Source organism: Vanessa atalanta, chromosome 4 (genome assembly GCF_905147765.1).
Source record: "Vanessa atalanta chromosome 4, ilVanAtal1.2, whole genome shotgun sequence".
Lineage (NCBI taxonomy): Eukaryota > Metazoa > Arthropoda > Insecta > Lepidoptera > Nymphalidae > Vanessa > Vanessa atalanta.
Genome location: NC_061874.1, coordinates 5,705,157 through 5,726,733, shown reverse-complemented (window position 1 = coordinate 5,726,733; position 21,577 = coordinate 5,705,157). Strand labels below are relative to the sequence as shown.

At 30.5% G+C, this 21,577-nt stretch overlaps 6 protein-coding genes across 8 annotated transcripts; 4 read left to right on the top strand and 2 right to left on the bottom strand.

Moving 5' to 3' along the window:
* Positions 1–624: 624 nt before the first annotated feature.
* Positions 625–1,936, bottom strand: LOC125077917. Its single transcript, XM_047690031.1, has 4 exons — positions 1,900–1,936; positions 1,743–1,829; positions 1,054–1,152; positions 625–976 (listed from the first exon to the last, which is right to left on the bottom strand). Exons 1-4 carry the CDS (start codon positions 1,906–1,908, stop codon positions 665–667), a joined length of 507 nt encoding a protein of 168 aa, XP_047545987.1. The 5' UTR covers positions 1,909–1,936; the 3' UTR covers positions 625–664.
* Positions 1,937–5,041: 3,105 nt separating this feature from the next.
* LOC125077787 (vacuolar ATPase assembly integral membrane protein VMA21 homolog) lies at positions 5,042–5,539 on the top strand. Its single transcript, XM_047689844.1, has 2 exons — positions 5,042–5,182; positions 5,288–5,539. Exons 1-2 carry the CDS (start codon positions 5,162–5,164, stop codon positions 5,537–5,539), a joined length of 273 nt encoding a protein of 90 aa, XP_047545800.1. The 5' UTR covers positions 5,042–5,161.
* Positions 5,540–5,579: 40 nt separating this feature from the next.
* On the top strand, positions 5,580–6,712 carry LOC125077786 (piRNA biogenesis protein EXD1-like). Its single transcript, XM_047689843.1, has 3 exons — positions 5,580–6,167; positions 6,240–6,356; positions 6,440–6,712. Exons 1-3 carry the CDS (start codon positions 5,580–5,582, stop codon positions 6,680–6,682), a joined length of 948 nt encoding a protein of 315 aa, XP_047545799.1. The 3' UTR covers positions 6,683–6,712.
* A 764-nt stretch (positions 6,713–7,476) lies between these two features.
* On the bottom strand, positions 7,477–9,808 carry LOC125077785 (vacuolar protein-sorting-associated protein 36). The gene is made up of 8 exons (XM_047689842.1): positions 9,804–9,808; positions 9,504–9,604; positions 9,238–9,433; positions 8,793–9,154; positions 8,545–8,709; positions 8,214–8,314; positions 7,766–7,880; positions 7,477–7,671 (listed from the first exon to the last, which is right to left on the bottom strand). Exons 2-8 carry the CDS (start codon positions 9,597–9,599, stop codon positions 7,501–7,503), a joined length of 1,206 nt encoding a protein of 401 aa, XP_047545798.1. The 5' UTR covers positions 9,600–9,604; positions 9,804–9,808; the 3' UTR covers positions 7,477–7,500.
* Positions 9,809–10,206: 398 nt separating this feature from the next.
* Positions 10,207–15,794, top strand: LOC125078011 (histidine--tRNA ligase, cytoplasmic). Of its 3 annotated transcripts, none has more exons than XM_047690152.1 (9): positions 10,207–10,488; positions 10,587–10,865; positions 11,590–11,802; positions 12,022–12,243; positions 12,543–12,749; positions 12,916–13,210; positions 13,385–13,485; positions 14,405–14,587; positions 15,067–15,794. In XM_047690152.1, exons 1-9 carry the CDS (start codon positions 10,396–10,398, stop codon positions 15,304–15,306), a joined length of 1,833 nt encoding a protein of 610 aa, XP_047546108.1. In that variant the 5' UTR covers positions 10,207–10,395; the 3' UTR covers positions 15,307–15,794. The 3 variants fall into 3 exon arrangements, with proteins under 3 accessions (XP_047546108.1, XP_047546109.1, XP_047546110.1); XM_047690153.1 differs by lacking the exon at positions 10,587–10,865 and adding an exon at positions 11,050–11,217 and having other exon boundaries at positions 10,208–10,488; positions 15,067–15,789; XM_047690154.1 differs by lacking the exon at positions 10,587–10,865 and having other exon boundaries at positions 10,208–10,488; positions 15,067–15,784.
* Positions 15,795–16,778: 984 nt separating this feature from the next.
* Positions 16,779–17,978, top strand: LOC125077970 (GATA zinc finger domain-containing protein 14-like). The gene has a single exon (XM_047690105.1). It carries the CDS (start codon positions 16,779–16,781, stop codon positions 17,976–17,978), a length of 1,200 nt encoding a protein of 399 aa, XP_047546061.1.
* Positions 17,979–21,577: the final 3,599 nt, after the last annotated feature.

Here is a 21,577-nt window from a genome sequence, read left to right as displayed (position 1 = left end):
AGATTGGGCCCGTGGCTTCTCTCGTGTTTAATAAGAGCCCTTCTACTGTGACTATAGTCAGTACCTGAGAGGCACTTCCTCTCCTATATAATCGCATGGGGATAAACCTTTTCATGTAAATTGAGTTCCGATAAGAAAGCATTTTATAATATGATCAAATTCTACGTCCAGGATTTACTCTCAACAAAGAAAATACAAAGTATTTTACGTATGTACGTTCAACAGCTTAGACATTAAATTTTGTTTATAAAAGGTTGTTTTTATTATTTAATTTCAATATCTTTAATATATTTTATATAATAATTATATACAATACAAGTAAAAATAAAGTTTTTAAAATGTAGCCTAACCGATTAAGTGAAATCTTAACATACGAAGAATACTGCTCTTAAACTATAAATACAGCAATATATTAATAGCAAAATAACAAAAAAAGATAATATATTAATTGGTAAAAACTAAAAGTTTATTTGAAAAAAACCTTTTTATTCAGTTTGCATTGACAATATATGTTATATCAATTGGGTGGATATTCGGATATTCGGATTTTAAAAGACCCTAATGAGGATCTTCTTAAATCCACATAAACGCAGAAAAATATTGTAAAGTGGAGAATAAATTAAAAAAAAAAACGTTAGTCATTACAATGTGGATAAAGAATGTATTAACATATATTTGTAAGCCAATTTGTTTGAGTTAAATTAGTTGAAGTTGAGCAAAATGAAGTGGAAACAGGTGTTGCCGTCGAAAATGCTAATATTCTAAGTTCACCAGTTTCGGAAAACTGAAGTGCGTTACTGAGTCTTAATCCTGACGAAGTATATCCTGGTGTTTGTGGATCTCCAGTAATAGGATTAAATGTACCACATCTTGATTTAGCAAGAATGCACGAAGTTACATTTGTGTAAAATCTTACGTTATTGCTATCAATTGTTATATTTACACCAGTTCTACCTTCTCTCGTGCATTGAGTTATCTGAAAATAATCAAAATAAATGCTGAAATTTAAATTAAATTATAAACATTAAATACTTTGTTATGGTACATCCTTACCAAATTTATAGAATTAATTCTTCTTAAGCATCGTGCAAAATCACAATATCCCATATAACAACCTGAAGGCTGAACGTTTAAAGCTGACGTTGACAATGCCTTAAACAATCAAGCTTGCGATTATTCAATTTAGAGAAAAGATGGCTCAGTGGACAAAATACGTAGCTCCTAACCGAAGTTAGTTCAAACCCGGTTAAACACAACTACTTAATTTTGGGCAAGCACTTAGTGCTTAGTAAACGAGTAGCAAACTATAATTAGAGTACATGTTACGGCAGCCACCACATATTATATTCTCTTACATTTTACGGTACGCCTCATTTCTTTTTTAAATGTTTTTTCTAACACCGTACAATACATCCGAGATTACTTGTCCAAGTTAGTAAATGTAAGAGATAATTTTTACCCTCACAGGAGTTTAAAATTAGTTGTATTAATTTGAACTATAGTTATCAGAAAGTGGGTATATGAAAATATGTAAATCATGTAAGCTGCCTATTATATTTACTTATAAATAACGAGGATTTTATCAAAAGTTGTATAAATAAGCGGATATTAAGCAATAAGACAAGATTCGTGAAAGTCAGAAAATATCGTGAGATCTATCTTAAGTCAAAATTCAGTTTAAATCATTCAATTAATTCAAGGGTCTTACAAAAATATATATTATATATACATAATTTCCTTACCATTAAATTTGATGCACAAGTTGAATATGATGTATTCGTAAAATATTGCACAGCACAAACGCTTAAAGCATTTAATTCTTGGGGTCCCTATATAAAAAAGGATATTAACATTAATGATTTTTTTGTTAAAACCTATTTATAAAATTTTTTGGTTCACCTCTGGCATTGAAGTAACTCGGGAAAAGCATGCTATACAAGCATCACGTAGGGTTACATTGGTAGGTTGTGCGGTGCTACAAGCAAGGTTAAGTAAATTTTGCAATCTAACCCTAGAAGGAAAAAAAATATTAACATGATATTTATTTATTATCAATGTTATTACAATTATTTAATATCGTAATATAAAAATACCCATTTGACGGACAAAGAGCGGATATTTTTTGAGTTTTCCATTGTAGAATTTTGTTTTTCACATCACTCAAATCAAAAATTCCGTTTGTAGATACTCCGACCTATAAAGAGATAAAACTGGAAGGTTTTTATGTTATTAATACAATATGCTTCAGTTCTTTGCTCTAAAAAAAGGTTAATTAAAACATCTGACCTCGCTAAAATTTAGCAAGTTATTCTTCCATTGCAAAATATTTTTTTGCACTTCGTTTAGATCTAAAATTGAACCATAAATCCCAATCTGTTGAAAATAATAATAAAAAAAAACGAGAAGAGTATGGCTTTATATCATTTATTTTATAAATAAATATTTCGTCAATGTAAATAAAAAAGAATACTTACAAGTAGTGTTAATATTATACCGTAATTAATTATTTTTATCATTTTATTAAAGATGCTTAGCAAACAAGCAGACTGTTTTATGTAACTTGTATTACATGGAATAAAATTTCGAATAGTTGTTAATAATACATGCAACACGCATGGAAAAAGTAAGTGGAAAAATATAGAACACCATTTTGAAATTTTATCCATGACGAAGTGATTCCGTAGTGATTTCATTTTGTTTATTAATTAAAATAGACTTACATAAATAATAATCATTGTGAGTTTTTATTTATAGCCATATAAATCAAGTTACACTGATTGATTGGAAGAGCGATTCATCTGCCCAAGTCGCCTGTGTGCAGAAAACGACTACCTAAGCAGGACTACGGTACCTCTTTACCTTTACTTATACCAGACCGCGACGATCTCAATTCTCGATCACAGAGAAGCTGTAATCTTTCTCTAGTCGAGAGTAACCTTGATTTGTATCTCGATTTCTTACTAAATTTTCCAATCAGATGTGGTTATCAGGAGTTACCTTTAACCATTGACATATTATATTGTACGAAAAACAAGAACCCTCATGCAAACAAATTGTTCAAATACTCGTAAGAGTTAGAACTAAAGTTCGCTGCAGCGAAATTTTTTTTATTATATCTTTTTATTTGATTTTTTTTTATGGCATAGGTTTGCGGGCGAGCATATGGGCCTCCTGATTGTAAGTGGTCACCACCGCCCACAGACGAAGGCGCTGTAAGAAATATTAACCATTCCTTACATCGCCAATGCGCTACCAACCTTGGGAACTAAGATGTTATTTCCCTTGTGCCTGTAGTTTCACGGCTCACTCACCCTTCAAACCGGAACACAACAATACTGAGTACTGTAGTTTAACGGTAGAATATCTGATGAGTGGGAGGTACCTACCCAGGTGGGCTTGAACAATGCCCTACCACCAAGTAAATCATATCATTTAATCAAGCTGATGTTATAAAAAACACTAGATTTTATAGATTGCATTTTTCTCGACCAAAACGTCGTAATTTCCGGAGTGGCATGGCTTACGCTTTTTGTACAACGTGGTGTAACAGTATGTTATTGGTACAGATTTTACATATTGTGGGATGGTGTGGTGTTTAAATAAATACATGTTTCTTATTGTGTTAATACAATACTATTAGCTACGTTTTTAATCACTTGAATAACAAGTAATTTTACTTACTACTACGTAACTATAAGTACTAACTGTTAAAGTTAAAGTATAACTGTTTTAAAGTGTTGGTTTCTCAGTGATATCGAGGAATTCTAAATTTTACATTTACAAAAATAAAAACGTTTATGCTATTATAACACTATCCCATTCATGTTCAGTATAGCGTAAAGTGAGAGCGGTAGGTAACAAAGCAACAAAGCAATTTATATAAACACATACTAATTTATAGAGCGGATTCTTTTTTGTAAATTTTTGAAGTCCTTTCTAATTATAAATGTTTTAGAACACTCCGGCTGAATAAAACTGACTGCGAATTCCTGATCGGAAGATTTAAGTTCATAAGTCGAAAACGGACATAAAAATACATTTCAATATTAATATGAGCGAGCTACTGATGTTACTTTAACCTTACTGTTTTAATAGTATATTTAGATTGATATCCATGTTTTCTGTTTCATTGCAAAGTTTTACTGCTTTTTAATTACCGCCTCTTTCATACCATGCAAAAAGTATTTGACAAATACATAAAGCTAAAGTTATGAATTATGTAGAACTAGAAGGACAGTTGTACCATCTGGTTGCTATAGTCATTTCAATTTAATAAAAATATGTTATTGAACTTTTTTATAGACGGTAAAACTAATAATGATTGCAAAATGTTTTTAATTAACGGATTTACTGTTTTTATTAATTGGTAATGTGCTGCTTTTTACTTGACGATGGCTTTTAAGGGTTGACAACAGAGGCGAGAATACACACCGATGCTTGAAACGTGATTATGAATGCGGTATATGTACATTTATATTTTATATTTACTACTCAATAAACAATAACGAGTATCATGAAAACCGTCACATCTCTCATCTATCCGTAATCTGTCAGCATACGTATATAAGGTTTATGGTAACAGTAACAGACATAGTCTATAAAATTCATCAATTTTGTTGTACATAAACATTATATCGTTGTGTAAAATAGATCATTAAATAAGCCTTATTATATTCTACAGGAATAGGTATATTTATAAATAGCATAAAACAAAATAGCTTTCTGTTTCTAACTGTATTTCCGCTAACATCTACTTAATGACTCAACGGATTTTAATGAGGTTTTCACTAAAAGAAAAATTTACTAACGAGGAAGGTTTTTATACATCATTTGTTAATATTTTGAATAATAAAACTGATTTCGTACGCTTACATAGTGAACGCTGTAACGCTAAAACTTAGAAGATGAATTAAATTTAAGTACTATAAAATTGGAGGTCTTAAAATTGAGGGCTAAATTTGTTGCTGGCAATAGTCGAAAGTTTTAAATGAAAAAGGAAAATTTAGACTTAAATCTAGTCTATGGCAAAGCAAAGACAATTGCTATAATCATTATCAAAAGTCCAAAAGGAATATCACGCTTAGTCTTTGGATTATTGATGAAAGTGATAGGTCAAATTTCCTCGTTTTAATTTTATTTTTATTTTTGTTTTAACTCTATAATGATTGAAGGAAAAGCGAATGTAAGTATTTAACATTTAGACTCTAGTATGAATTAGAATATAACAATATTTCATACACTTCATTTAAAAAAAAAACATATTAAGTTTAACCTATTTTCGTTTTAGGAACTACCCGACTTTCAAGTGTTCCGGACAGTAATAAAATACTGTTTGTTCATTATTATTGTACCAGTGCTATCATTCTTCATAGTCAAGATTTTGCTTTTTGATAGCCTGTTGCGTTTGGAGACTATAACAAGCAGCGTTTACTCGGCTGTAGTAGCAGTAATCGTTTTACATGTAACTCTGGGTCTCTATATTTATAGGGCATATAGTGAAACTGATAAAGTGCCAGCTAAACCTGTAAAGAAAGATTAAAAGTACTTATTCCCTTCTAATTAGTTTTAAGTCAGACAAAATGGACAATCTTTACATGAAAGGTGAACTTTTGCAAGTGCACACAAAAAACAGCGAAATCATTGAAGGCCGATTTTATAGTATTACTAATGATAAATCGAAAATATCACTTTATGAAGTTAAAGAGGTATCTGAGGGTGAACAGAATGATGGAGTTTGCCATTACTATGATTCGGAAGTACGAAATATTGTAAAGTTGCAAGAAGATAATCAACAAGCTTATTTAAAGATACCACTAAAAGAATGTGAAGAAATTATAAAAACTTCGAAAAAGTATATTTATATAAACCAAGTCGATCATGGTTTTCATGAGGCTATTAATGATTTGAATCAAAACAATTATATTGCTGTGAGTACTGATGGTGCAAATATGGGACGGAAATGTAAGATGCCTTTTTTGGTTATTTCCACACCACAACAAATATATATTTTTGACATTCAAGTTCTGCAATATCATGCATTTGAAGCTGGTTTAAAGAAAATTCTGGAGAGTGAAAATCCTAAGAAGATTGTCCATGATTGTAGAAAACTTTCTGATTGCTTATACCACAAACATAATGTTAAGCTGAACTCTGTGTTTGATACTCAGGTTTGTTATTAAAATAATATGTAGTAATTTATTAACATTACATAAACATAACTAAAATATATATTTTTTTAGGTTGGAGATCTTATCATATCAAAAAATAAAACAGGACGTTTACCTAATAATGTTAAGACTTTTTCTGAATGTCTTAACAGTCATCTTGGTTTGAAACAAAACAATATTCAAGAGAAAGTGAGTATTAAATATTTAAAAAAAAAGAAAATTAAGTATGTTTATGAAGAAATATTTTTAAATTTTATTCTTTCTTTTTTCAGTTGGATATAGTACAATGCACAGAACGCCCTCTGTCAACTGGTATTAAAGAAATTCTTGCAAAGAATATATGTTATTTACATCGTCTTTCTGAAATGATAAATGATCAAATGATGTTACCTTTCTTAAGAGGTGTTGAGTGCTTTGTAGAGAATCTTCGCTCATGTGACGATTTCAAAGCTTGGGAGCTGTGTGGCAAGCAATATCAATTACCAAAGGATTTCAAGAATTCTATAGAGTATTAACATTCCACAAAAATAAAATGTAGTATTAGGCTTTTTTCTTTTTTTTGCCCCTATTTTTAATTTTGACATTAAAAGTAAAATATTTATATCACTAAACATATTCACATGCAATTTATGCTTCTATTATAATAGCCACCACTACTTTCAAAGTAATTTGAATGTCATTAATGCATCAAGACATACTGGTAGTGCTAAGATTTCGTATTTTTGCTAAGAATTGATAATAATAATTTATATGCTATTGTAATATCAGTATTCTATTGTAGGTTAAAATATTTATACTTCTAAAACTATAAGTCTTAAATTATTCAAAATTTATTAAATTAGTCAAGATTATTAATATAATTTGTATGTAATATTTTGAATTGGGATTTATACAGTTAAAAAAAAAATTAATTAAACTATAGTTATTGTTCAACTGTGATTAAAACAAATATGCTTTTTTTTACTAAAAATAGATGTTATTTTTATACAGATTGTAAAATTTCTTACAAATTTATTATTGTATTACTATGTAGCTTAAATGTCTTCAAGCTAAGCTTTTGTAGGGTATAAGATTGTTCATATCGTTCATAGTAAGTGTTACGAATGAAATATTTTGGGAATGGTATACAGCCTTGATTATTATTATTGTGTGAAAAAAGTGTGGCTTTGCATATTGGATAGGCTTCAACAAATATCTTGAAATAGGTTAAGTGTGAACTATGCTTTTGTGGTACAGGTAATTTGCTAATGAAATATATTTGTGCTTGAAAATGAAATGTTTTAATTTATATTATAAAGAAAACAACAACTTTAGATAAAATATATATATTTAATTATGCTTTTGTAAGAAACATGTTAGGGTAAAAAGCTAAACCTTCAATTGATTCATCCCGACATGCCAAGCCTAGACTTTCAGTCGTAAAGAGGCGCTCGCGTGCGAGAAGGACGGAAACATTTGCAATTTGAGACAGCTTCACTGGAGTAAGGAACCCATTCTCTTCAAGCTAAAATTTTTAAATTTTGTAGTTTTTAAAATGCTATAATTCAACATAAATTATAAATATAGTAAAATGTAATAAAACATTAAAGACTAGTTACCAATTGACTAGTAGCTTTTGCTATTTCTTCATCTCTGTTACTATTAAGCTGTAGTACACAAGCACCACTGGGAAATTTACGTAATGACATGGGCGAGTCAACATTTTGTAACAACCTTAAAAATAAACATGTTATATAGTAAATTACAAATAAGTGCTGGAAAACAAATAAGATAACAAGATAATATTTTTAATAACAATAGATCCTAGTTGGTGAATGATTTAAAGCATGCCTTACCTAGACATAGGCTAGGCTAGCCTAGGCTTTATGTATATAAAAATCAGACAATGCAGACAATATGTATATAAAAGTCAAATTATTCTCATTCTCTTGTGCCCTATCCAATTTGAGTTTAGGCCGAAATTAAGAGGACATCATCAACAAGAATACTTTGTTTTGTACATAGATTGCTGCAGGTTAATCATGAAATGCCAGTATTAATTCTTACTTGCAAGCATTCAGTAAATCTTCAGGTGATATAAGTTCCAAGCCTCTTGCTCTATTTACTCTGCACCATACATCTGCTAAAGACATTATACCACCACAGTCCTAAAATAAATTAATTTAAATAATGTAATATTCCAAACCTTAAAGTACTCAATTTAAGTTCTTAAAAACATTATGACAGATGTTAAATAATAAAGGTATTTTATAGAAAATAAATTACTTCATACAAGTAGAGTTACAACTAATTTATGCATATAATGTAACTATTCTTATGGGTGCAGTTACATTATAATTAAAATTTGTTTTTTTATTTTATTGTTTCATGCACTTACGATTAAAACTGCCACCATCATATCAGATATCTGTTGCGCTAGGCCCATATAATATTCTGAATCTGACCTGAATGTATCTCGCGTTACAGGATCATCAATACCCAAGCTCATAAGGTAAGACTTAAACCTAACAGTATCATCTTCCGAGATATCTCCTTGTTTCTCCTGTTAAAATATTATTACATATAAAAATGATTTTTCAATATCTTTAAAATATACATTTTAAACAGTATCATTTAGAAAATTACCCTTATTTTTGATGAAATTGTCTTAGATACAGTAACCATTTCCTTAGCTTTTTCCATTAATTTTTTCAAATCCTGAAATGCCACACTAATACTCTGATCAGTAGCCCTGTGTTGTTCTTCTATACTTCTTTCTATACCAACAATGCCAGAGCGGATTTTAGAATTAATTGGTGTTACAGAAGGCTTTGGGGTTGAATTTGATGCAGGCAAGTTACTCGAAGTAGATACTTGCTGGGTTCTCTCCCAAGCTTTAGCAGCTACTGCTTCACTTAGAGCCTTATAGAAGGCATTATCAATACCATCCTTAAATGAAAATTTTATAAAATGGTATGGGCTCACTACTGCTGGGCCCGGCCTCTTACCTTAAATAAAATTATTTTAGAATTACAAGCAATTTATATTGTTATAGCTATGATATATAGATAGATTCCAAATTTTTCATTACCTGGGATTGTAGGTCCTAGATGTAATATAATTCGTTTTGGACCACCAAGACCAAACATTCCACCACTTTCTTCTTCCATACAAAATATGTAATATAAATGTAAAGACAAACACACTAATCCTTTAGGTATGTCACCTGGCTTGCCCCAAAGAATTCTGTGTGTCGTAAGCACTACTTCACCATCAACGAATTGTGTCTAAAATATGACGGAAGAGTGAGGCATTTGTTATTTAAATAAAATAAAAATAGACTAAACATATTGTTACCTTATCATCTCCATCATAGATTTTAACATTTTTATCACGTTTAAGATAGTTTTCACCTTCAAATAGGCGCGCTTCTATATACTCAAATCTATCCATGGCTTCTAAACAAATATGAATAGTAGAATGATTCAGATAATATTAAATGTTTAAGGTACTACTCAATGATATATACTAAAATGATACATTATAATTTATAAGAAGCGTTGAAATTTTAGATTTTTGTGAATCTTTTATGCCTTTTTAGATTAAGATTAAAGAAGAAAATAACAAATAAGAATTGAATTTTATTAAAATACCAACTTAAGGTCATCACCTACATTCATTTTAACATTGACTTTGACATTTTTGACAGTTTTAGCTATGATTTAAAATTTAATATATATATATATATATAATCCGAATCTAAAGACTAATTAATCTCATTGAACCAAATTGCCTTCGTGTTTTTTATTTATTTTCAAATCTAAATACACTTTTCGTACTTATATTTTTATACGAATATGGAAGTTAAATATGAAAATGGCGCTTTATTCTTTATATGTATCAAAAATAAAAATAGAAAAACTATTAATAAATATTCTTCGGTGAACTACAAAAATCTAGAATTTTGATTTAAAGAATTAATCTTTAGAAAAATCCACTCTTCCTTTAATAGCCTTGACATTTGACACTTGACAGTGACACTTGAGTTCTTGACAATCAAAATTTTGTGTCTCCGTCTGACGTTGGAGCAATTTTTTACCTAAATGAAAGGATAGACTGACTTGAGAGGAAAAGTTAACCTGCAATTATTTCACAGTTAGAACACTCATAGCATTACATTTACTTCAGACATAGCCTTGAGTGTAGAGTGATTGTTACATATTATTTTAACTATTTTGTACTTATAATTATGACTGATTCTCAAGAAACTCTATTGCAAAAAATTCAAGAACAAGGTGATCTTGTAAGAAAATTAAAAGCTGCCAAGGAATCAAGTGAAAAGGTTGGTTACTTAAAGTTTATAGACGACACTTAAATGTTTCTTTATTGTTAGAAACAAATTGCGTCATGTTGAAACTAACGAAGGTAATCATTTTGTAGGTTAAGACGGTTAAAAGTTTTTATGGAAATCTCGAAGAAATAAATAAACACCTCTCTCAATTTAGTTACCTAAGTGGCCACATGCCTAGTAAAGTTGACATTGAAACACACAGTAAATTAGATTGTAATGTACACTTACAAAATTATCCCCATTTAAAGAGATGGTGGTACCATATGCGGAGTTTCAGTGACTCTGAGAGATCTTTATTTCCAGAGAGCTATCACTTAAATTGTATGGTAAAAAACTATAATGCCACTAATAAAAGTATTGATCAGCAGGTTGGTTGTTTATTATAAAAATTAGATGTCAGTATGCACTTATAAATAAAAGCTAGTAGATTAGATTTTGAGATCTATGAACCTCCACATATGGTTGCTTGTTACCACAAAATTTTATGCAAATATAAAATACTAAATTGATCTATACATTTCTTTTTTCGGTCCTAATTTTCAATTAAAACAGTGGTGACGAGGAATCATATAGTGGATTATTTGAAGCTGGGAAAATCTTTCAAAGATGTTGCATAAAGCTTTGAGAGTTTTAGAAAATAGAGCAACCAAGCTATGGTTACACAACTTGATTTATAGAAGCAGTGTCAAAAAAACGATTACAACAACTTCTTATTGCAAGGTATTGATAGTGATGGCTTATAAATGTAAACATTTTTAGTATATGCTTTTAGTAAATCTATCTCTTTTTATAAAATCTTTAATTTTTTTAAATTTTTTTTTTGTTAGTATGCATGTAGTATACTCAAGAAAAATGTTATTTTTTTTTTATCACTATGCAATATTTTTATTTTATTTGCAATATTTTTTTACATGTAATTTGCTATATGCATATTTTGTATGATTTGATAACATAGGCACATGTGTTTTTTCTGTACAGTTAAGTGTAGAGGTTGGTTTTTTTGTATATAAAACTTCACCACAGTTGATTTACTTTCTATCTTATAAGGCCATGATCGTATATGCGTTTATTATTACATCGTATTATTTTTAGATTAAAGAAGAAGTCTCAAAGTTGTTAGCATTAAAAGCTCAGTTAGGTTCTGAAGATGCTGCACCTCAGAAGTTTGTACTCAAGACTGCAAAAGGTACACGGGACTATAATCCTCAGCAGATGACAATTCGGAATAATGTTTTACAAAAAATCATCACAGTGTTTAAGAGACACGGAGCAGAATGTATCGATACACCAGTTTTTGAATTAAAGGTATATTTATCTTTCAAAAAAAAACACTGTTTTTTCCAGTAAACTTATTTGCTTAAAAGAATTGAGATTTTAATTTCATACTATTAAATATAACTGCTTGATTTTACTTTTTCACTCAAGAACTTAATTGTATGAAAAATATTTGCTATATTTAAATATCTATACTTCTTATCCATCTATTATTAGTTATCTTATTGTTATTTATGACTGATTTTATAGGAAGTTTTAACTGGAAAGTATGGTGAAGATTCAAAGCTAATCTATGATTTAAAAGACCAGGGTGGTGAGATACTATCTCTGAGATATGACTTAACAGTACCTTTGGCCAGATACCTGGCAATGAATAAAATAAATACATTGAAAAGGTACCACATTGCTAAAGTGTACAGAAGAGATAACCCAGCCATGACAAGAGGGAGGTACAGGGAATTCTATCAATGTGTAAGTTTATTTGATTTTATTAACTAACAATTAGAATAAATTTATAATATTGGTGCCTGAAGCTCTAATCGGAGTATTAACACATTTTCAGTATGTTTAAGATTTAAGAATTAAAAAAAAAAGCTTATATTTGTAGCTTATTTAATAATTCTATATCCATTACAATACATATATTTTACATTTTGATTAAGTTGTATAAGTGAAGTATTTGTAGGTACATTACTTATAAAACCTGTAAACCATTAATATTTAATTCTTTTTTAATATGAATATGTATTTTTTTTGTTTTTTATTTTCAGGATTTTGATATTGCTGGTCAATATGACTTGATGGTACCGGATGCTGAATGTCTTAAAGTGGTTACAGAAATATTAGATGCCTTAGATATTGGAAAGTATGTCCTTAAAGTTAATCACAGGCGGTTACTTGATGGCATGTTCGAAGCTTGTGGAGTATCGGCAGATAAGTTCCGCTCTACTTGTTCCACTATTGACAAACTCGATAAGGTAAATTGTAACAATTTCATAATGAATCTTGTCATTTGCTGACTTGATTGCATTTATTTTTTGAATGAGAGAATTAGAAATAATTTTGATAGTGCTGATTTACAAGAAATTTTCTTAAGTTGTGTTTATAAATTTTGTTTAAACATGTTATTTATTATTACAATAGTCTACATGGGATGAAGTACGCACAGAAATGATAAATGAAAAAGGTGTAACACCTGATGCAGCTGATCGTATTGGAGAATATGTTAGATTAAATGGAAGCATTGAATTAGCAGACAAACTTCTGCAAGATGAAAAGTTGTCTAAATCTAAAGGAGCAGTCGAAGGTCTTGAAGGAATAAAATTGTTGCTAAATTATTGCGACCTTCTTGGTATCAAGGACAAGATACTGTTTGATTTAAGTCTGGCTAGAGGCTTAGACTATTACACTGGTGTTATTTATGAAGCTGTTTTAACGCGTAAGTATTTTAGACACAAATACTGTAACTTATATAAATTAATATATATATTTTTTTTATACATAAATACTATGAAACTAACTATTGAACAAAAAATTATAAAGAATCTTTTTTCATTCTGCTTTGACAAGATAAAAAGTATTTTTTTTAAATTATGAGTATTGTCTTTTACAGAACCAATCAAAATAGGCAATGAAGACCAAACAGTTGGATCAATAGCCGGTGGGGGACGATACGATAACCTTGTTGGTATGTTCGACTCGAAAAATAAACAGGTAAAAAATTAAATTGGCTAACGTTATCTCTAAAAAAATTAAAATTGTTCCTATCTTTTATAAAAACACGTCACCGTAATGTAAATATATATCTAATAAAAACAAATGTCAAAATATTTGTATCACTAAAACGTCATAGTAATTATATTGTGGCACTCAGCATTTATAACGAAATGAAAGTCGATGACCTAACATCTTACTTTCTAAAATAATTACGCAATCATTCGTCGTCTATAATGTCTGATCGACATTGTTCTCGATAACCGAATGCAATTTAATTCATACTTACTGTTTGTTATGCTTATTATTAGATATCAGATAAAATTGATTTTAATTTAACCATCATTTATATTGTCAAAATATAGGCGATGAAATAACTGCTATGAAAAACATACTCATAAAACACACGATGGTAGGCATAACTCATACACGCACGTTCTGAAAGAAACAATTAATCTCTGAGGAATTTATAGAAGAATCTTAATTTTTTTTTCTTATGTTATTGTTAAGCGAACAGGCAAAAAGGCCATCTGATAGTATGTGGTACACTGATAAGAAATATTATTCATTCTATTTATATATATATATATCCATTCATCACAAAAATGCGCCACAAACCTTTGGAGCTAAGATGTCATGTCTTTTGCGCCCGCTATTACATTGGTTAACTCGCCCTTCAAACCGGAACACAACAATACTAATTATTGCTGTGGCGGTAGAATATCTGATGAGTGGGTGTTATCTACCCAGACGGGCTTCCACAAAGTCCTGGTAGGACTAGGTCCAAGTAAAAACTTTCAAAAAAGGGATTCATGTAACTTCTTCGAAGTACGAAATCGAAGTTAATTCCTCGGTACAGCATTTCAAACCGTCATGTGAAGTCGTAGTGGTGTCCGATGTGCAATGGTAACGGTCGCAGGTCCCGTGCGTGGGCGTGAGTATCGGCGTGGAGCGCGTGTTCTCCGTGCTGGAGGCCAAGCTGGCGGCCGGAGACATCAGCGTGCGCACCAGCGACGTCGACGTGTACGTCGCCTCCGCGCAGAAGAACTTCCTCGACGAGCGGATGAGGATTTGCGCTGAGCTGTGGAATGCCGGCATTAAGGTAACACACGGCCTCTTAAAGTATTGACGTACTCAGTATTAGCACGAAAGTATGTCATGCTTATTAAGTTATTGCTACTCAGTACTTAGTAACATATATGTAGTACTTTAGTAAATTAGTAGTATTGTGGGATCGGTGGTTTTTAAGCTACCAGAGGCGTGGTTATAATAATAATTTTTATAAATAACGCCAATTCAAATTTGTGTTTATAATTCAACTCGTGCTCAGTGGTGAATAAAACATCGTGAGGAAACCGGCATGTGTCTGATTTCAACGAAATTCTGCCACATGTATATTCCACCAACCCGCATTGGAGCAGCGTGGTGGAATATGCTCCAAACCTTCTCCTCAAAGGGAGAGGAGGCCTTAGCTCAGCGGTGGGAAATTTACAGGCTGTTGATATAACGCCAATAAAAGTTTATCATAAATTATATTTTATATTACTATTCTTTTAAAAAAAATCTTAATATTTTTTACAGACCGAGCAATCTTACAAAAAGAATCCCAAAATGCTAAATCAGCTGCAACACTGTGAAGAGAATGGTATTCCTTTAGCCGTGATTCTAGGCGAATCTGAACTTAAACGTGGCCTAGTCAAAATACGTAATATTTCAACCAGGCAAGAAGAAGAAGTACCAAGGGAGAACCTAGTACAAGAACTAAAGTCGAAAATCGAACTATTAGACATCAAAGAGATGAATGGCCCTTTAGCTAAATAATACTTTATATTAAAAAATATATTGTTTCCTCTTAATGATAGTATATAATTTATCTGTACATTTTTTTTAAATAAAATACACTTTTGAAACGAGTTTTGGTCTCAATATTCATCAGATGGAAAATATCTTTCAAAAATGTTTAAATTAAAATTTTTATTGAGTATTTTAAACAGGATATTTTGTTAGTATTAATAACTTATTTATTCGGCATCGTCGGGTATTATTTGTGTCTTTGCTTTGCTTTCCTTTTTTATTCCGTGTTTCATGATTATTTAACATTTTTTTAATTTACGTGAGCATTTAATATTAAAGCTTTTGCCTTTTAGTAGCATTTTACTTTCTTTCTACAAATCACTGATAAGATAGTTATTCAATTTGTACTGTTTAAATATTTCTGTAAGTAAGAAAATGATTTTAATTAAGTATTTAAAACAAAAACCTTAAAATTATTTTGTCCTTTACATATAAAAGAGAAAATGTGAGAGATGTTTTTGATAATATTTTTTAAATGTGTGAATTACACTTTACATGAAAATAAACATACTTATAACCAATGTTTGTTTGTGTTTGTTTACGGGTTTAAATTATAACCTATTTCCCTTTGAGATATTTATGTAAAATATACACAACGTAATTCACTGATTTGAAGGACTGTAGGACACGTAGCTTTCCTAAAAGCAATGTGAATGTCGCAGCTATGTTCTTGAACTCTGGACCACAATATAGCAAAGCAAGCGACCGACCGGAGCATTCTAAAGTTAAAAATTACGCAATATAACGACCTGCATTGCTATGTTGTACTGTTACTTGATTAAGTTTTGATTAAATTCGATTCAGTATTTTTATAGAAAAATCCTACGCTTTATACAAGGCTACCGTCTCGTTAAAACAAGAAATGTAAATAAAGGCACAGATTTGGAGTAGACATTGAAGTTATCCTTCAATTGTTACGAGATTTAATTTTAATTTATTAATGATACAAGTTTTATTAAGTAATAGTACCATAAGTAATATTTACACATTATCAGGCAATAATCAGTTGTTAGCAATTAAATAAAAAATAATATTTTCGTAAAAAGCAAGCTTTTAATTGATTCTTTTAGGTTGACCAATACGAATAAAGTTTTGTAGTTATCTGCAATGTTTTAACTTGACCCACAAACACTAAGTTATGTTAAATAAAAGCTTGTAATAAATAACCTTCGATTATTGCCTCTTATTTCCGATATAGTGACCTCTATTGAGCTGAGGTACTCACTCGTAGTCTTGGTTCAAAATCATCATGTCACGGACAGGGTATCTATGTTGTTGTGGCCATTGTTCCCCTTCGTATTTCCTGACATTGTGTCCTAATTCACCGCGAAAAACCAGCACTACGTAATCTCTATATAAAACTGTTTTTATAAGAGTCTCTTTTATTGAAAATCTGCATGCCATAGTGATAACACATTACATTGATTTAGTGTTATGCGATGAATTTTTCATTGAAGTTTTACTTTAATATAACAATTTGTGTTTTTTTATTGACTACAAGGGTTAATGCATCGGTGATTAAGGATGCGTTAGAGGAACATCTGAAGGATATATCGCACAATGAAGAACTGGAATCTATTAAATTGGAAAAAGATAAGGCAGTGAAAGATCATCATGTAGATAGTGAAATTAAAGACACTCATTCAAATCATTATTCAAAAGCAAATGAGGATACGAAATATCTCAAGAATGACCACGAAAGCAAGATTTCCTCAGAAAATGATGCTTATGGAGGATACAATAATAAGCAAGATAAAAGCGAAGATAATCAATCAGATGGTTTTAAAAGGGGGCATAAAAAAGGTCACCATAAACAAGGTTTTCAAAATTCTTATCATAAAGACGAATCTTCGAATAAGAGTACTTATTTTGATGATATTAACGATGAAGGCGATCAATCCGGATATCATAGCAGATTAAATAAATATGACAACGATGGACGTAGAAGTTACGAAGGTTCCCATAATAATGGACAGGAGTATTTAAGAAACAATTATCGTAATGGGGGATCAAATCAATTTGGAGATGTCGGTAATAAACATTTAAACCACCATGATTACGGAAATAAATACTATTTGGATAATTCAGAAAATTATAATAAATATCGTAAAGGACACGATTCTTATGACAGAGGCAAACTTCACGATCGCCATGAGTATCAAGTCCCTCATCATAATCGCGATCCAGGATGGGATTGGCAAAATTGGAATAATAATAGAAGGGATTGGGATAGTTCTGGTTGGGACCGAAATCCCGGATGGAAACGTGATTACAGTGGCCCAGGATATTATGATGATCATGGCATACGTCATGATGGAGGTTATGGATATGGTCCCAATCATGGTTATGGTTATCGGTATGGAGAATCTAGAGCAGATCCAGTTGCTGAAAGACCAATTAATGCACCTGTGGTTGCACATCGGAAACAAACAATAACAATCTATGAAGATCCAAGGTATGCAGGCTCAGAAAAAGGCCAATTAAGACGTGAGGAAGGAGGTTACGTAGAACTTGACTATCAACCGAGTTCGCGACGATATGCAAGCTACGATGATACCTATTATAGTGTACCTATTAGAGAAAAGGGTGCAGAAACAAGTAAAATAAATAAATTAGTTTATAATTACAGACGACACTGAAATGCACCTGACTAACACACATAAGCATTAGAATAAAAATAATGTAGAACTAATTTTAACTTGTTTCTTAATATAAATAATATTAATTTGTAGGTACTTATATTTATTCTAAGATAAATAATCTACTTATGAATAGGTAAAGATAATAATAGATAATAGTTCAGTACCTTTTTCTCCTCTGTTTGTCCACCAAAACAGTCCTTTTTTTAGGAAAACCACCTCCTACCTGCGCGAATACGGTACCCCATATTAAAACTACCTGTAATATAAAAAAAAATCCGGTTTTTATTTTTAAAATGGAAAGATTTCCTTACATTTTATTAATTTTTATTTTTAATTAAATGATAAGTATTTTTGATTTGGAGGAGATTTGTAGGTGCAGGATTGAATATTTTATGAAATAAAATACTATAAATACTTATCTATTTCAATAAAAATATCGTGTCAGTTTAAATAATGTTTTCTATAAATCTATTAATCACATTTCATGGTACGTTTAGACTACGATACTTTACTCGGTACACTTACTATACATTGTATGTTTTTGTATCAATATGAGTATCTCTGATTACAAAATTTATTGTAATACGATGATAAGTGTCGCATCAGCCGCTGTGAACACTTCGTGTCCAAGTGTCTATTTGTAGTTGAAAAGCTTTCGAACAAGTTTGACATTTTCGTTTGTGTTCACACAACGGGTTTAACGTGGAGTAAGAAGACAACAAAGAGCCTTATCATTTTTTGTAGAAGGGCTACCAGATCTTTGAACATTTAAGTCGGAATTTTAGTCGTATTCTAAACGTAACTTAAAAATAACAATGTTAGTGACGATCTAATTATTGTTTCTTTTTTTTTGTATTATAGGAAGTAACTTTTTCTAATATTCAAAATCTTAATTTTTCATTGGACATAAATTTTCATAACCTTGATCATTTTCTGTGCGCACCTCATTCAGAAATCTATTGTATGCTCATAATTCTTGTCGTTTTTGAATCCATTGGTGTACTGGTATTTTTTTTATTATTATTACAATTGTAGCAATAGCCGCTGCACCACCTTTTCGTGTGAACATCAACAAAAGCTAGGATAATTTCCGTTTACTTACAAATAGACACAACTTAGACATAAAATCCGTACGAGTGTAAACAATACAGATGTTGAACATTTATGTCCATATTTATGTAAAAGGCTATACATATTTTCATTCTCGTAAAATAATATCCGGCAGACAAATTTCAGATTTCCGGTTTTAGACAAAATAATAAACACTATTATTATTGCAATGTATATATGACATTTTGTTTCTAGGCAAATTGTATTTCTATATCACTTGTATATTTATGGTAAGATAATGTACCAATTAAAATTATTTGATAAAGAAAATGGATAGGACAAATGTTTTACATAGCTTTAAAAAAACTGTATTATGTATATTGTAAGTCATAGTTATACAGATGCATGATAGACATCACAATGTACACACTATTAATATTTAATATTACCTACTTTACAACGGATAGATAAGATATATCACATACATATTTCCTCACGAATAGGTATTTCTGAATATCTAATATATGACATCCATATTGCATATTTGCTAATATTCAGTGAAGCGTTTAGTTCAAATTCAGGTACCTACTTTGAAGAGAATATTCCTCGGGGCAACTACGTGACGGACAGACGGCCAGTCGGGTGACATATTTCAATATGATACATCTGTCACAGCTGAGCGGTTAGTTCTCTGAAGCGTGACGGATGCGTGCCAAATCGGGGTCGTTGTGCCAATATCAATCCATACCCTATAAGTTAGGACACTTAAGTGCAAATAGGAATGAAAATGTGGCAAAGAAAATCCAAATACCCAAATTTAAACCACAATTAAAAAAGGTCGCTTAATATTTCCTTAGTTGTTTGAACGAGGAAAATGTTTATAGACATAAATTATGAGATAAACACAATATACATTAAGTTCAAAGAATTAAATACAACTTAGCTCTCAAATACTTATTCTAAAATGTCAAATAAAACCAATAGATTTATTTACTGAAGTGTATAATTAACAAAGTCTTTGACGATAATTTTAGTCAAGTTTTTGGATTATTTCTCGTTATTACCCTTTCCGCTTTAATTAAGGGAAGTCGTTATTGAGGCACTACCCACTCGTAGATATTTTTCAGTACTTTTATTTGTAATTTAAATTTTGCAACCCTTCGTTGTGGTTCTGTAGGGGACTAAACTAATTTAAACGTTAAGCTCTCGTAAAATCCTTTTGTATTATGTATGGTTTGAGGACATTTTAAAATTGGATGTGAGTGCAAAATATATCTTTGAAAGACGTAACGTGTTGCACAGTTCATATATATTAAATAATAAAATATAAAAAAAATATATATTTTTTTAAACATAATCCTTATCCATTTGTTTTCTTTTATTATTAATAAATATAATGGATGTAGTTTAACTTCATTTGAATAAAATAATGGTTGGAATTAATTCGATAAATAATGAATATTCAGTTAAATTTGGGTTGCAGTTAGTGAAGGATATGCATATTGCCTGCCAATCTGCAATTTCAAACATTCAACCTCTTTCGTTACTTTGTCTGAATGAGTAGTAGCTCCTATCACAAATTGTTTACTTTTTAAATTTGCTTTTCAATTTTGTAAATCAAAGGTTGAATTTTAATTTATGTAAAAAAGTTAAAAGCTTGATTACTTTATAACGCAGTTACTGTCACGTCGAATCTGTTGACAACATAACACAACACAAAATATTGTATGTTGTAAAAAATTGATTAATTAAATAAATACAAAGAATAATATAATCGAGTTTTGTACTTTTAATAGCTGTTTCCTTTTTATTGAACTTACTAACGACTTATCTCAAAGCACTAAAGCAATTTCAAAACGACATCCGAATAACATGCCAATAATCGTTAGCAGCGATTGGAAAACAAAAGTGTGATTATAGGATATTATCGTTCGAATTTCGTCTCTTTTACTCATATGAACTTGTGTATTTGCATCTCAGTCGTCTCGAAAGGGGAAGGGCGATAAAGTGACATTACTTAAACGAACTTTCGATGGGCCATATCGAGCAGGGTTGTCTCCGAAGACATAATGAAGATTGGGAAAAATTAGCCTCAATAAAATTTAATTTATCTTTAATTCAAAGAAACATTCAAACAAAATTGGGTTCATTGTTGAAATAATAATAGTTTTAAAGCATTTGAGTTGTGTTAAATATAATATGTAGAATTATATTTTAAAAGAGGTGCTTACTAGATATATTAGTTACTTGTCTACACGATGGATGCTATCCACCACATCAGTTTTGTCAACTGTACACTTTTAATTCTTATATTTTTGTTCTATTATACTTATTCTAAGCGCATGGGTCTTTAGAAAAATCCATGTAAAGAACAAATTAGTCTTCTTCAAATTGCATTAAGAACCACATTAAGCGGCGGAAACTTATTTCATAAGCAACCGCCTCCCTGTCTCGATTCCCGACAGAACAATGAAGTCACAACTCGCTTATCTCGACTTTGTTTATTGTCTGGAGTTGGCTCGATGGCCGTTTTGTTACAGATTCCC